At 29.3% G+C, this 17,431-nt stretch overlaps 1 protein-coding gene across 1 annotated transcript in view; it reads right to left on the bottom strand.

Annotated features, from left to right (window-relative positions):
• LOC117174803 overlaps positions 1-17,431 on the bottom strand; it is a 46,200-nt gene that overhangs the window by 24,666 nt on the left and 4,103 nt on the right. Inside the window, exons 5-11 of the mRNA XM_033364179.1 lie at positions 14,786-15,049; positions 14,485-14,698; positions 14,101-14,391; positions 9,453-9,785; positions 3,127-3,453; positions 2,891-3,042; positions 253-353 (exon numbers count right to left, since the gene is read on the bottom strand). Coding sequence (XP_033220070.1) covers positions 253-353; positions 2,891-3,042; positions 3,127-3,453; positions 9,453-9,785; positions 14,101-14,391; positions 14,485-14,698; positions 14,786-15,049 — 1,682 coding nt within the window. The remainder of the gene's footprint in view (positions 1-252; positions 354-2,890; positions 3,043-3,126; positions 3,454-9,452; positions 9,786-14,100; positions 14,392-14,484; positions 14,699-14,785; positions 15,050-17,431) is intronic.

The following is a 17,431-nucleotide window of genomic DNA, read 5'->3' as shown; positions in this document are numbered from 1 at the left end:
AATTAACAATCTACGTGAATTAACTAACAAAAGCTTAGCATTGGCAAAGAAGCCGAGCCACAGTCTATGCAGATATGCAAGGAAATTTGAAACGGTTGTTACAGAGAATCAAAAAAGAAAAGAAGAGAGGATGATGTTTTAAGGAACCAAATCTATGTCAGTTTACTAAGGTGTCATTCTTTTTGCGTGATATGAAATAGTTTAAGTAACATATAATCGGAACAAAATGTATGGAAATAAATTCTGTAAGACCTGAGTGGTTACATCGTCTCGCATTTTCTGGGCTTCAATATCTCTGTACGGTTCTCTTTGTGGCGGATCCTTACAAGTTTGGGTTTCATCATCCTGATAAGCTGTTAAATATATTTTTTTAAATGATTTAATAAATTTTTTTAAGTTAATTATAAAAAAGATATCATAAATAATTACGCTTATTTATCTATCGGAAATAAAATAATTAAGTTTTACACAAAATAGTTGGGGCTTAAACAACATAGTTGAATTTTCGATCTGCAAAGATAAATTTCCAACAAGCTACAAGGACAAAATTTTGAAAGGACAAATTTTCTATCCAAAAGGACAAATTTTGACATAAAGCTAAATTTTTAACCAAATAGTTCAATTTTCACAAAATAATTCAATTTTACACAAAGAAATTTGATTTCCCACTAAGTTGTTGATTTTTTGATAAAAAGAATTAATTCTTAAAGAAAAATTTAATATCTTTTTCCCAAGTGCGGTTAAATTTGCAATAAAAAAAATTTCCACCAAACACTATGTGTTTCCAAACTAATGAAAATTCACTTTTATTCCAAAAAGACCAATTTTTAAGAAAACGGTTGAATTTTCGGACAAAAAAGAAGAGTTTTGAACAAAATAGTGAAAGTTTCAACAAATTAATTAATTTTTAAACAAAATAGATGTTTCTTAAAATAGATAGTTGAATTTTTGATTTGCAAAGATAAAATTATAAATAAATAATTATTTATCATTAAAAAATAAGTATAAGTTTAATTTTAAATACGAAACTTTAATTTTTAACCAAAATGTAATATAATTGATAGTTAAACCAAAAAAAGATTAAAATTTTAAGTCGAAAACAATCAAATTTAGCCAAAATGATGAATTCTCAACGGAAAATGTACTAGATGATATTTCTAGCAAAAAATAATTTTATTTTGAATAGAAAACAAGTGAATTCATAAGAAACAAGAATTATAAACAAGCTCGTTTAGTGAAAAAAATATTATTTTTTAACCAAACATGTAACTTTTAAACGAAAAAAATACAATTTCTACAAAAAGAGATATATTATTTAATCAAAAAGTCGAATTTTCAACAAAAAAGTTGCATGTTAAAACAGTAAAGATTTCTAAGTTCAGAAAACAGTTGAATTTTTCAACAAAAAGTAAATTTTTGTCTAAATATTAGAATTTTCAACAAAAACAATCGAATTTCCATACTGAAGACAAGAAATTGGCATGAAAAAAGTTTTTCTTCATATCCAAATAGTTGAATTTTTAACAAACAAAGATGAATTTTATACAAAAAATAGGATAGTTTAATTTACAGTTAAAAAAATTAATGTTACACAAAAAAGAAAAATATTTTTTTAACAAAGCAGTTTCAATTTTAACCAACTAGTTCAATTTTAAAACAAGCAGATTAGTTTTCTGCAAAAGAAATGAATTTACAACACAATACATACATTTTAAACTAAAAATGATAAATGTTTAACCAATAATGGAAAAATTGAATTTTAAGATAAAAAAGTTAATTTTTGACCACAAATAAACGATTTTTTAACAGAATAGTTTAATCCTTAACCAAAACATTAATATTTGACAAATTACTTGAATTTTTAAGTAAGCACTTCAATTTCAAATCGAGAAAATTCGTTTTCTACAGATTAATACGAATTCACAACAAAAAGAAAATATAAATTTTCAACCGGAACAGACATAATTTTTAAGAAAATATTAAATTCTTCAAGCAATAAAATTAATGTTTACCAAAGTAGTTCAAGTTTCAACCAAGCAATTCAATGTTTAATTAGGAAGATTTATTTTTAACCAAAAAATACGAATCAACAACAAAAAATATAAATATATAACATAAAATGATTAATTTTTAACTAAAAATCAAATGTTTATATTTTCAGTTAAAAAAATAATTTCTCATTAACAAAATGACAAGTTTTCAACAAAATAGTTCAATTCTTTTGTAATCAAATAATTTTTTAACAAAATAGTCAAATTTGAACAACGTAGTTGAATTTAAATCCAAAAACTGAATAATTAAATTATTAGTTAAAAAAATTAATTTCTTATCAAAAAACAAACAAATTTCCATCAAAATGGTTCAATTTTCTACCAAAAAAATAAATTTGATACAAAATTGTTTACCTTTCAACAATGTACTTGAATTTTCACCCAAAAAAGATGAATCCTTACTAAAAAAATTAATAATTAAGTTTCAATCTAAAATTGAACTACTTTCAAAAAAAATTGACAAGATTAATTTTTAGTTGGGAAAATTATTCTTTGATTAAAGAAAGAAACGAAATTTCAAAGAACATAGGTCAATCCTCAACCAAATAGTAGTATGAAGCAGTTTTCCAACGGCTCTATATAATATTTTCTGAATTAAAAAAAAATGTTATTGTCTCAAGATAATCTGCTTAAAAAAAAGACTTAGTTTTCTGCAATTAGTACATTTTCTTGAGACGAAACAAATTTTCTTGGATCGAGAAAATATTTTATTGTCCGTATTCAGACCAATATTTTTCTTATACAATTCTAATTTCTTTTCCGTGTAATTTTTCCTTTATCGAATAATAAATAGAACATTGATTTTACTTATTGTATCTCAAAGAAAAAATTGTTCTCACAGTAACTATATTCAGAGGAAGAAGAAAGTTCTTCAAGATCTTCTGCGATTTGAGTTCCTTCTACCTTATCCACTTCTCCAGTTACTTCTGTCACATCTTCAACATCTTCTTTTTTTTCCTGAATTTGTAACATTTCTTCTTCTGAAGAATCTCTATAAAATTTTAATTGATCTTACTCCATTTTAGATAAAGAAAGACAATTAACAAAGAATTCGTTTTGATTCAATTTTTTTTACTTTTCTTCACTGATGTCAGATAAATCTCCATAATCTATGGGTGTTTTACAAACTGTGCAAAGATTCTGCAAATCTGCAAAACATTGCACACAAAATAAACCCTTGCAATTAGTTGTAGAACATTTAACATGAGGAAGTTGTCCTTCTCTTTCAATAGCACCACATAAAATACATGCATTTTGCTTCGAAGGGAATAGTCTATTTAAAATGGGACAGATTGCCGTTAAACGTTCTTTACATGTCACCTTTTCGGTATTTTTACTGCCAGCTATTCCAAATTTTCTGCGCAGTTGGCGTCTTGCAAATTTCAGGAAAGTTCCTCTTGATCTGATAGAATCAGAGATTTTAAATAAAATATTATTCGATTAGTAATACTAGTGTTAAAAGTGTTGAAATGTAACTAATTCAATCAGTACACTCAATTTTGACTGAAAAATTAGTTACTTTTAAGGTTTTTACTAATTAATTAATCAACGGGCCACTGTGTGTACCTTGCCAATTGAATTAGCCAAAAAATGACTAATTTTTATTGGTCATTTCTGAAAACTACCAATCCATTATTGAATTTCTCAACATAATCACTGTCAATTCGTCGACGCAGAAAAAGGGAAGATTATTTTGTTACTCAAACATGCTTTTAAGAATAGGAGAGAGTGAATTTCAAAGCAGGCACTGACGTTTTTTATATTGCAACAGGGATTACAGTGGTTGACCAGCTCAATTTTAGGGAGAAAAAGGGATTTTTTCTTTTAAAAACTTTGACTAACCAATTGGTAGATTTTTGACTAACGAATTAATAGTTTCGCGACCGTCCACCATGGCGACCGGTGGCGTGCCACGTCTATTGTTTGACTAATTAAATTGGTTAGACGAAAGCAACCAATTCAATTAGTTATTTCTGACCAATTATCAGTTACTGAGTTCTTGCTTCTGCAATTAATCAAATTTGACAGGTAATTAGTTAAATTTAACTAATTCAAATTTAGCGAGAAGGCCCGATTTTCCGGGGTATGAAATTCTCCAGGACGAAATTTTGACAAATTAGGGATTTTTTGTTATAGATTTTTCAGGAAGGAAAACGATGTTGAATTAGATATTTTTCCATAGGCCAGAAAATGACGAACCAGTGTCACAGTGGGAAACAATACTCTTTTTTGGACAAAAATTCAGCAATTGTACAATTATTAATGGAGTTTAACGTTATTTTTTTCAATTATCGCATATCTTTTAAATATAGCAAATGACTGCAGATATCTCACTTCGAATAAACCAGAATTTTTTAAGAAATAACAAATTTTGCACTTTGATAGATCGGAACCCACCTTAAACTGTATGTTCCTTAAAAAAAGACTAATTACCACTCAAAATGCAGGCTTCATGTTAAAGGGCTAGCCTTTTCATAAATTGCGTAACTCAATTTTCCTATTTGTAATTCATAAGAAATATTCAAAATATGCCTTTCATTAAAAAAATGGTTTATATAATATTAACAGTTATTGTAACTATTAAAAAAATACAGCAAAATGTCTATCTCAAAAAAATAGTCAACATGTGCAGTTGTATACAAAAATTTTCCATATAGTCAACAGTTTTTGTCTTGATGAAAAATTTAAAAGCGAAGAGTCTTTGGAAAAACATTTCAAGATGATTCTGCAATAAAACAAAGTGTAAAAAATCAGAATTTGTTTATAAAAATTCTTGTAATAATTGGTAAGCAGCAAACAATTATATCTATCCTAATTTTGAACAAAAACTATAGATTTAAAGTAACCAATAATAGCGAATCATGAAAAAAATGCTTCTGTTTATTAGTTTGCTTATTACATAATTAAAATTTTTTTCTTGGTTTAACCCACTGAAAATCATTTTTAGTTAGTTATTAGATTGACTTATGACCTGTTTTCATAAACCTGAAAGTCCTAAATAAAATGGTATCCATGAAAGGATAGAAAAAAAGTAAAAACTTTAGTTAGTTAATAACAAATTTCTTACTGTACGAAGTTCAATATTTCAGTCACAAGTTACAAGTATTCTCTCCCTTGTACAAATTTCCCCGGTTGGATCTACTACAACAAGGTCTCTGGTCGGACCCCGGCCGGGCTACTCCTGGCTGGGTTTCATGGACAGAAACCGGCCGTGAGCCAGTCGGGCTACATTTTTCTCGAATCACCAAGACGGGAGCTGGCCGATTACTGGCATAGCCAACTTTGGTTGTATCTCATGGTCGGGAGCCGACCGCGCACTGGCCAGGATAATTTTTTTGTCAAAATTACACATTTTTCAAGAGCTCTGATGTTATCAAAGACGTACTTATGGATAATAGATGAATTATCAATTGAAAAGTACAATTTAAAGATTTATTAGAGCAGTGAAACAGAAATCAGCTGTTTTGTATTCTTTAAACAAAAGAAATACATTTTTCTGAATATTTTAACTTATTAAATAAAACTGTTATCCATTTTTGTATGTGCATCAACAGAAATGTTACAATTTTCACTATTTGCAGACAATGTTTAGTCTGTACACTTTCAAATTTACTGCCGTGTATATCCCCCACTGCATCTGGCGACTGCGTAGACACTCACTATTTTAGTGACTTGAAATCCCGCGACAAGTCTGCGCTACTTCTGCGACGATGATTTTTTTTATTAATTATGATTCCAATCAGTGTAAAACCAGTTAAATGACGTCCGAGGTTAAAAACAACTCAAAACAAACACCTTTATTGATCCAAACTACCCCCAAGGACTGCCACCCACCCTTAGGCAAAATATTCATTTACATTCATCCTGATCGAGAGTACCCATTGAGACAGTTCTTCACATGTGTCTTCGGATACCCCGAACAACATATCCAAAAATGAAAAAAATCGCAGTCAAGGAAAACTTTTGAGGGTGGAAAAACAGTCACTCTTAAAGAAAAAAATCGTTAAAATTCCCCAATTTACCGGTGCCCATCGACACCGGTCCCTAACTATGTTTTCGAACACCCTTAACAACATATCCAAAAATGAAAAAAATCGCAGTCAAGGAAAACTTTTGGGGGTGGAAAAACCGTCACCCTTAACGAAAAAAAATCGTTAAAATTCACTAAATTACCGGTGCTCATCGACATTGGTCCTTAAATGTGTCTTTAGATACCCCTAACAACATATCAAAAAATGAAAAAAATCGCAGTCAAGGAAAACTTTTGGGGGTGGAAAAACCCGGTCGATGGGCACCGGTAATTTCGAGAATTTTAACGATTTTTTTTCGTTAAGGGTGACGGTTTTTCCACCCTCAAAAGTTTTCCTTGGCTGAGATTTTCTTTATTGTTGGATATGTTGTTAGGGGTGTCCAAAGACAGATTTTGGGACCGGTGTCGATGGGTACCGGTAATTTGGGGAATTTTAAATATTTTTTTTCGTTAAGACTGACGGTGCTTCCACCCTCAAAAGTTTTCCTTGGCTGCGATTTTCTTTATTTTTGGATATGTTGTTAGGGGTGTCCAAAGATACATTTCGGGACCGGTGTCGATGGGGACCGGTGACTTGGGGAATTTTCACGACTTTTTTTCGTTAAGGGTGACGGTTTTCCCACCTCCAAAAGTTTTCCTTGCCTGCGATTTTTTTCATTTTTGGATGTGTTCTTAAGGGTGTTCGAAGACACATTTTAGAACCGGTGTCGAAGGGCACCGGTAATTTGGGGAATTTTAACGATTTTTTTTCGTTAATTGTGACGGTTTTTCCACCTTTAAAAGTTTTTCTTGGACGCGATTTTTTTCATTTTTGGATATGTTGTTAGGGATATCCAAAGACACATTTGAAGACCTGTATCGATGGGCACCAGTAATTTGGGCAATTTTAACGATTTTTTTTTGTTAAGAGTGACGGTTTTTCCACCCTCAAAAGTTTTCTTTCGCTGTGATTTTCTTTATTTTTTGATATGTTGTTAGGAGTATCCAAAGACACATTCTAGGACTAGCGTCGGTCGGCACCGGTAATTTGGGGAATTTTAACGATTTTTTTTTCGTTAAGGGTGACGGTTTTTCCACCCTCAAAAGTTTTCCTTTGCTGCGATTTTCTTTATTGTTGGATATGTTGTTAGGGGTGTCCAAAGACACATTTTGGGACCAGTGTCGATGGGTACCGGTAATTTCGTTAAGGGTTCGGGCTTTTCCACCCCCAAAAGTTTACCTTGACTTGCGATTTGTTTCATTTTTGGATATGTTGTTAGGAGTATCTAAAGACACATTTGAGGACCTGTGTCGATGGTCACCGGTAATTTGGGGAATTTTAACGATTTTTTTTTCGTTAAGGGTGACGGTTTCTCCACCTCCAAAATTTTTCCTTTGCTGCGATTTTCTTTATTTTTGGATATGTTGTAAGGGGTGTCCAAAGACACATTTTATGACCTGTCTCAATGGGTACTCTCGATCAGGATGAATGTAAATGAATATTTTACGTAAGGGTGGGTGGCAGTCCTTGGGGGTAGATTGGATCAATGAAGGTGTTTGTCTTGAGTTGTTTTTAACCCCGGACGTCATTTAAACTGGTTTTGCACTGATTGGAATCATAATTAATAAAAAAAATCATCGTCGCAGAAGTAGCGCAGACTTGTCGCAGGATTTTAAAGCCACTCTCTATTTTCAGTTTCGCTCTTTGAATGATGGTGCACATTGCACTCACGTCGCGTCATTTCCTCGAAGTTTGCAAATAAAATCGAGATTTGCGGGTAATTATTATGTTTAATTAAATTATACTCTTGTCAATATATTTTTTTCTGTGTACCTTCCTAACCTTAAATCAACACGTTCTTTCCAAAGTGAAATAATTGCTACGAGGTTCTATTATGAGTAGTTGAAATTCTACTCCAATTTCTTCGCCAGAATTGGTAAACTTGATTTGACCTTGAAATTTCACCGTATTCTTTACGATAAGTCTTAAAAAACAAAACAGGTCATCAATTTCTCGCCTGAAGCAATATTTTTGAACCGCTTTGTGGCCGGATTAACCGTCCGGATCCCGGCCGGTATTCAAGCTGGGATCCGGCCAGTTTACCGTGACATTTTTAGCCGGATCCCTGATTAGATTCCTACACGGGCTGTTAGGATTGTAATAAAGTTACATGTGTGACATTTCAGAATTGTAATTAAGTCACAAGTGTGGCATGCTAGACTTAAAATAAAGTCTAAAGTGTCGCATGTAAATCTTGTAATAAATCTTAAAAGTGACAGGGGTCAGGCTTATCACAAGTATTTATTTTCAGGCTTGTAATAAAGGTACAAGTGTGAGGTGTCAGAATTTTAATAAAGTCATAAGTGTGATTTGCGCGACTTGAAATAAAGTAACAAGTGTGGCATATAAAACTTCTAATAAATCTGAAATGTGACAGGGGTCAGGCTTGTCACAGGTATTAATTTTCAGGCTTGTAATAAAGGTACAAGTGTGATATTTCAGAATTGTAATAGTCACGAGTGTGGCTTACGAGACCTGAAATAAAGTCACAAGTGTGGCATGTAAATCTTCTAATAAATCTTAAATGTGACAGGGGTAAGACTTGTAAGAAGTCACAAGTATTAATTGTCATTCTTTTAATAAAGTTACAAGTATGAAATGTCTGACATGTAATAAAGTCACAAGTGTGATATATCAGGTCTCTAATCAAATAACAAGTTTCATTTGTCAGACTTATAATAAAGTTACAAGGGTGGCATGTCCTTCTTGTAATAAACTCACAAGTGTGCTATGTCAGACTTGATATAAAGTCACAATCGTGACATTTCAGACTAATAATAAATCACTAATGTGACTGGGGTCAGGCTTGTATCAATTCACTAGTGTTAGTTGTCCGGCTTGTATAAAAGTCACTAGTGTGACATGTCAGATTTGTAATTTAGTCACAAGTGTGACATGTCACGCATGTAATAAATTCAAAAGTGTGACATGCTAGGTTCGTAATAAACTCACACGTTTTATATGTCTGACTTATAATAAAGTCACAAGGGTTACATGTCATAATTATAATAAAGTTGTAAGTGGGACATCTCAGACTTGTATGTAAATAGCCTCAAGTGCGCAACTAGGTTCAGATTTATAAATAGTCACAAGTGTTACATGTAGGACTTGTAACAAAGATAGAAGAGTGACATGTCAGACTTTTATTAAATCCCTAGCGTGACTGCGGCCAGGCTTGTATTAATTCACAAAAGTTAATTGCCAGGCTTGTTACAAAGCTACAAGTGGGACCTGTCATACATTGATTGAAGTGAGAAGTAACGTGCTCATATAATAAACGAAATCAATTTTTTTTTTTAGTAAATTTGATATAAATGAGAATAATGAGCACCTTAAAATATGATTATAAAGCCAAACAGCTCGTTCTTTTGCTCTTTCCGGGTGGTAGGAGCCCATAACGATGTGCCTTAGTCGTAAACCGTAAGGTTCAAAGACAGCCATTATCCAGCACAGGACAATGAGCGTTGTAATTTGCGTGTATCTATCTAGATCCGGTGGAATTGGGTCCGGAAGACATGAAATTGTGTCGATTTCTTGCTCTGAAGAAGAAGGAGAGAAAGCTCTTACGATGCTTCTGTAGAGCTCAGATAAAAATCCATTTCCGGACACGTGAACTCCTACAGAATTAGGTTGTTGTACTTTCGTTTTGACCCTTCCATGGTATCTAGATCAGAAAAATTATTTTAGTTTTCGTTAGAATGCACTAGTAAAATTAAATCAAAATGAATCAAATTAAAGTAATTTAATAAGATATTTACAAATATGCTAATTATTTTTGGTCTTAAAAACTGAAAATGCGCAATTACATTACAATTTAATAATAAACGAATTTCATCGATTACTGCTTTGAGAGCTTTTCTCGCGCTTTTTCCATGAATAAAGCCTAGGTTTCTCTCTCTTAGATCTTTGAGGTTGAAAAGAGGGATTTTTTAATCATAAAAATAACCGATGAGTGGTTTTTAAGAATGAACTATCTGTTTTTACGATTTTCATTTATTTTTTTAATAGCAATGAACCATGTTGTTTGTAACACTTTAAATTAATTTTTCACGTCCTTTTCATCAATCGTAACCATTGTTTGGAAAAGTTAATATTTCTCCTTTTAGATTTTTGTAAGGCTAAGAAGAAATCTTAGACTTTTTCCTTGAAGAATTTTAAGATTAAAAAGATAAATTAATTTATTTCAGTAAATATAATTGTTTAGACCATCGGCAAGCATGCGTTAGTAACATTAAATTTCACTATTTAGTCTTAAGATACTTAAAGGAAAAAACCAAAGCTTTCTTCAAAACCTAAAAAAAATTTCAGAAAAATTGTAATCAGAAAAGTTAAAGTTCCCAAAACAGATAGCATATTCTTAAAAATCACTCATCGCGTATTTTCATAAACAGAACATAACAATTCCACTTTTTCAACTTAAAAATCTTGAAGGAAAAAAAACCTAAGATTTCTTTTAAAATAAAAAAATGAGAAAGGTGCCGTTTTCCTAAGAAAGTCAAATTTGTTTCTGATTTTCATTTTCCAATGCCACATATTTATTACGTCAAAAAATCCAAAAATTGTCACTCGAATAGAGGGTATGCTAACCCTTTGTTTGGTTAGTTTGCTAAAAAAAATTCCTTTCAATAAGATAGAGGGATGGGAAAATGTGTGTTTTCGGAAAAATTATATTCAGGTATTTTTATTTTAGGTCATTTTTTAGTTTTCTGGGTTTAAAATTAGCTTGCAAGAAACTAAAAGGTATAGAATTTGTTGAAGAGTTCCCAGTACACAATTTCCGCTAAATTACTTTGAAGTTATATTGCCCACACTCTTTTGGGAATCCAAAAATATCAACTACAAAAAAGTAAAGTTGATAATTTTACCCAAAAATGACGTCTACTGGGACAACGTAAAAAGTATGTCCAATACTGGGACAATAATAAAAATCGTTCTGTATCTTTGGTATTCCAACATAAATGACAAAAGTGAAAATGTTCTATTATTTTTGAAGTTCTTTTGATTGTGTTACCACTATTCATTTTTTCCTGACAAGTTGTACATTTAGCACAAAATAATAAAAAAATACTCCTCAAAATCTGTAAATGAAATGCTACAAAATTCGTCACTTTTTTGTATTTCAAAAAATTTCGCATCACTTTCACAGCATTGTATTATTGAATTTTTCTACACTATTAGAAAAAGTAAGATTTTTGCAAATTTTTAATACGTTTAAGAATAAAATTCATAATTGTATTGGCGATTTTATTCGATAAGTTATGAAGATTTTAATGTCCCGAATTCGGACAAATTCTCGGCGAAGTTGACTAAACCGGGACGAGCTGTCGCTAACACTCAGTTTCGGAAAATTTAATGTGAATCGCGCAATTGCGTTTCCATTACTGAGACGGCCACTTGCGCCATGTTTTTAATTAAATTTCACAGTATTGTGTTAGTGACATATTACAAATATTGTTTATAAGATACTTGATTGCCGTTCAATTGATTATTTATTCTGAAAAGGCTGTTCAAAATACTTTATTGCAATCTCAAATTCTAACCTCAAATTCTGCTAACTACTTAATTAATTTAATAGTAACTCATAAATTAAATTTTCAAATAAAAATTAGTAAGTATGCATTAAAATACAATATCATAGATTAATATGAAATATTATAAATATTTAAAATATTATTATTATCGCTTTACCTTTTAAGATAAATTAAGTAAATCAACAATTCTGCTCAAAATTTATATTTTTGAGTTAAAAATATAAATAAAAAAATATATATATATATATAATATTCTGACTGAAAAATCTTCTTTTATTAACATTTGAACTATTTTCTTGAAAATTCGCCTTTTTGGTTCGAAAATATATCTTTTTAATTATAAATTTCATGTTTCCTGAGAAAAAAGGCAACTGTGGTTGAACGTTAAACTATTTAGGTTGAGGCTTCAAGAGTTTTATTGAAAATTCGTTGTTTCTTTTTAAATATTAATTTGACTTCTTTCAATTTGTAGTTAAAATCTTTTTTGGTTCAAGTATCAACTATTATATTTTTCTCTGAGAATTCACCTTTTTTGGTCAACCTAATACTTCAAGTTTCCAACCAATTTTTGATTTTTGAACTAAAAAAGACTCATCTTCTACCATAAAAGATGAATTCTTATCAAAAAATATAATAGTTGATATTTCAACCCAAAAAATTTTAATTATAAATTAAAAACAATTGAATGCATTAAAAAAAAAGAATTTTCACCGAAACATTTCGACTTGTATCCAAAAAAGATGAAATTTCTGTGAAATTTCTTGTTCAAAAAAGAAAATTATTTCAAACAAATTATTAAATTTTCTGCCATAATAATATAATTTTAACCAAACAATTGCATTTTTGCTCAAGAAATATGTAATTTATAATTAAAGTGATAAATTTTCGAACAAATAAGACAAATTTTCAACAAAATAGTTGAAATATTAATCAAAAAAGATTTTTCAATCAATAAAATGTTGAACCAAATAATAAAATTTGTAACCAAAAAATAATTGAAATTGTTTTAATACTTTTTTCAATTTATGTATTACCTTGAATTAAGATGAATTCTAAATCAAAATTTACTACCAAATATTTGAATTTGCAAGCGAATCGATAATATTAGTCTATAATATTAAAATTTAATGCATACTTACTAATTTGATTGAAAAATTAAGTTTATGAGTTACTATTAAATTACTTAATACCTAACCAGTTGGAAAAATTTGAGGTTAGAATTGAAGGTTTGAATAAACTACTTAGAAAAAATATTTTAGAACAAATAATCAATTGAACAGTAATAAAAATTTATTCTTGTTTTTTAATATATTCTATAATTAAAAGTAAATTGTGCCACTTTATTTTGAAAAACCCCGCTGGATTTTCCTTGTCCCAGTATTGGCTATTTTGGTGTATGATGTGATGTATTTTTTGTTCTGATTGATCAAATAATGTCTTAGCCACTTATTATAACGATTTTTGTACCAAAAAGCAAGACTCATATTGTTTTTCTCAAATATTCACAAAATGTTTAAACAATGAATTATTATTTACTGATAAGTTCTTCTGAAAGAAAGATTGATCTATTTCTGTGATCAATGTGGCAATTTCGCCTCTATAAGAGCAAAATACAATGTTGAAACTATCATCCGATTGCTTAAACAATTGATTAAAAACTAATCCTAAATTTTGACGGAAATGCGTTAAAAGAAATCTAATTTTTTCTAAATTTGGTTAAATATGACGCTTATCTTTAAATATTGGAATTTTGTACATATTATTTAAATAATTATTATTATTTTAAACAATTTTTCATATTATTCCTGACAAGTTTGCTCTTTTAATTAAATATATTTTTATAACAATCACGTTCAATTTTGTCGTTTAGAAATTATTTCTTTAATTTTTTCTTTTGAGTGACTCCATCAGACCGGTGATTATTGGTTCAGTGCAAACTGAAAGAAAGTTTATTTTCATCAATTTTTTCAATTTTTCATGACAATTATAAAAAAAATATGAAATATTAGTTATTATAAGAATTTGTATAAACATTAAATATTTAAGAACCAGCGACACACTTGACCAAATTTATTTTTAAAAATCCTTCTTTGCCCAGAAAAATGTTCTCTTAATAATGTTAAATTACTGCATCAATTACAGAAAATGTTAAATTTTATCAATTATTTCAAAACAAAATTGTTTGAACAAAAAAAAATTAAAACAAATACGAATTTTTTATGTAATGGGGTGATATAAGATGGTGTGCGAGTGGTATATGGTTGGTATAAGGGATGTCTATTTTAAATATTAACCGAAAAAGTTAACCAAATTTGAAAAACAACTAGAGTTTTCCACCCCTATTTAACGAACTATTAAAAGTAAACATTAATTAATTATCTGAGGAAAAGACAAATTTTATGGGGTTTTAACTTATTTAATTCAAATATTTAAAATGCGAAGATATACCTAATCATGCTGAGAATCCAATACAGACTGTAATCAACAGCTATGTAAAACAAAAGCTTGCACGAAGTTGAGAACAGAAAAACGGCAGATTTTGCAAGATGAGTTTGTTCAGCTTTGATAAGGGAAAATGAACTTAGAGGAATGTATTTATTTCTCTCTCTTGGATTTAAAGGCAGCACAGTTTCTTTATCTAATCGAGCTCTTCTCAAATCGATCTCACGCAAATAATCTGTTAAATACCGATTGTCAAATCGGGGATTCGTTAACCACTTATGCCTATAATTTATCACTCTGAAATTAATTAAATATTATTGAAATATTCACGAAAAGTTTACATTTTAAAAAAATTGTATAATTAATTAGAAATTGCTGGAAAGTATGAACCTGAGAAGTAAGATGAAAATAAAGAGGCTGGTAGCAAAATTCATCAAATCAAAAAGCTTGAGGAATTTTCCGGTCCTTAATCTTATTTCCTTTCCGATTCCTTTAGACACATTTGAAATGCTGCGACTATGATTAGTCTCAAAGTGAAATGAATGAGAAAATTTCACATTGACGTAAAATATCGCCTTCATATGCTTCGAAAATTTTATTATTTCTGTTCCCAGGAAAAGAAAACTCAAATTAATAGAACGTATGATTAAACTGTAAAATAAAAAGAAGATTAATTATAAAAAATTCTTACTTTTTTGAACAGCATTAACAATCGTGTCAGCAACATATGATACAAGTATGCAAATAAAATCCATAGGTTTTACAATGTAGCATACAGATCCAACGACATATGATATGCTACAAACTCCTCCGAATAAAGGTCCTAATTTTTCTTTACAATCCGATACTGCTTCTTCGAATACATTTTCACACCTGTCAAAAGGCGTGCCTAATTCCTTGTTACACATATTTACAACACTTGCCAACCAATCGTAAGCTGACTTGATTACACGTACTGAAAAAATTCATAAATTTCTTTCAATTAAGCAGTTTTGCATTTTGAAAATTAAAATATAAAATTAAACAATTTAAAGGAGTTAGGTACCGTCTATAAATTGCGTAAATTATTTGAGGGAGGGGTTATTCAGCGTTACGAAATCATATAGAATAAACATAAACCCCAACAATAATTAAGGTAATACAAAAATTTGTAAAACCAGGCAAAATATGAGTCGAAAAATCCGTCAAGAAAAAATGTTACATAACATTATAAGTTGATGCGATTTCAATAAAAAGTTATATCCGGGGAGTGTTCGGGGTAGATAAACCCAAATCTGATAACAGAAATTCAAAATTCAAAATGGCGGTCGCAAAACTCAAATATAATATAAGAGATTTGAGATTTACGACATCAAAAATATAAAGATAGACATTTAAAAACTAACCCACTTACTTTCAAAAATTGTTATCCACCATATTTTATCCGCCATTTTGAATTTAGAATTTCTTTCATCAGATTTGGGTTTGTCAATCCTGAAAACTCACTGGATATACATTTTTATTTCAAATCTCAAACGTAAAATTCTCTAATATTATTATTTTATTTTTACTTTAACAAGTGCCGGTTTTGACTTGAAGTTTCCCATGTAAAATGCATGGGGAAAATCTTCGTGAAATCGACCTTTTGAGCACTTTCTTCTCTTACTTTCTTTACATAAAATGATTTATTTGTTTCTAGTGGAGTATCTATCAAAATTGGTTAATAATTTTCCGTTATTTAAATAAATGGAATTTGTTTGAATATGCTTTTTCGAAAATTCGTTTTTGTCCCCGAAAAATTATTACTATTGATCTAGTAAAATATTTATTAACATTAGTTCATTTATGTTCAATTATTTAAACAAACGAAATTTGTTTAAATAATTTTTGTTTTAAACATTCCTTTTATTAATAACCAATACTATTCTTCTAGTGTAATGTTTATGACGATGGGTTAACTAATCTTTAATTATTTAAAAAAATTACATTAGTTGAAAAACCATTTTTTTCTAAAAATTTGTCGAACCAACCAATTTTGCTAAATATTCTACAAGAAAAACAGTTATAATTTTTAAAAAATTTTAAAAATTAAATTAGTTGTGTAAATGGAATTTGTTTAAACAATTAAAAAATAATCAAACAATGTTGAATATCCACTAAAGAAATATTAATAATAAACTAATTCCATATTTTTAAATAATTGAAAATTAATGAACTTGTGTCAATAATTATTTCACTAGACCAATGGTAATAATTTTTAGAAAAAAATGTTTAAAAAAATGATTAAAAAGAATCACATTTATTTTAATATTTGAAAATTAATTAACCACTGTTAATCAATATTTCACTAGACCAATATTAATAATTTTAGGTAAAAATAGATACGATAATACAGTGCGTAAAATGTCGATTTGATGGAGAATTTACATTTTTGGCTTATGGTCTGGTACATAAAATTCTTCGTAAAATTTTCCCATAATCTAAAAAAATTATTATAAAAACTCAAAAAAGTGATTTTTCCCCATGTATTTTACATGGAAAACCGGCACCTGTTAAACTTAAAATTTAAAAAAAAAGGATGAAAACAATTTTCCATACATGTTTGGACAACCCTGATTCACATTTATGATAAAGTGAGTTAAGGGGTAGCTACAACCTGAAATTTGATTTTCGAATAATATACAAAAACACATAAACTTACTCTTACAATGTTATGTAGCATATTTTTGGTTGGATTTTTCGACTCATATTTTGTCTGGATTTACAAAATTTTGAATTACTTTATTTATTTTTAAATATGTTACACCTATATGTATACCCATATTGAATTCCTCAATTATATATAAAAAATGGTATTTTTTATCACTCATGGTGAAAATATTTTTCCAATTTGTTTCGTTCAAAAATATAATTTTCTTTTATGTGCACCAATCAAACAGTCACTTTTTATCAAGGAATCTGCATTATCATTAGAGAATAACAGAAATTCTTAAGGGCATGTGACACAGCTAAATACCTATATTACCGACCACAGTTTTTTAGTTCACTGAATGTTTTTTGAACCTAAGAACTTTTTTTGTAAATAAAATATCGAGCTGAAACTTTGGGAAATGTATTAGAGTAAAATAAAGTACGTTTAGGTACTGCATTTTAGTAGGAACTTCACTGAAAATTATTTCATCTTTTTTCTGAACCTCAACATTTTTTGAACGTTCGAACTTTTTTTTATACATGAAATATCGGTCTCAAACTTTGGGAAATGCAAGAGCCGAAAGAAAACTACGTTTAAGTACAAAGCTTAATAATAAAAGATGTAAAAAAATATATTTTAACAATCAATTCCAACGGCATCAGCCGG

The sequence above is a fragment of the Belonocnema kinseyi genome, chromosome 6 (assembly GCF_010883055.1).
Source record: "Belonocnema kinseyi isolate 2016_QV_RU_SX_M_011 chromosome 6, B_treatae_v1, whole genome shotgun sequence".
Taxonomy (NCBI): Eukaryota; Metazoa; Arthropoda; class Insecta; order Hymenoptera; family Cynipidae; genus Belonocnema; species Belonocnema kinseyi.
This window is presented reverse-complemented; position numbering and strand designations above follow the sequence as displayed.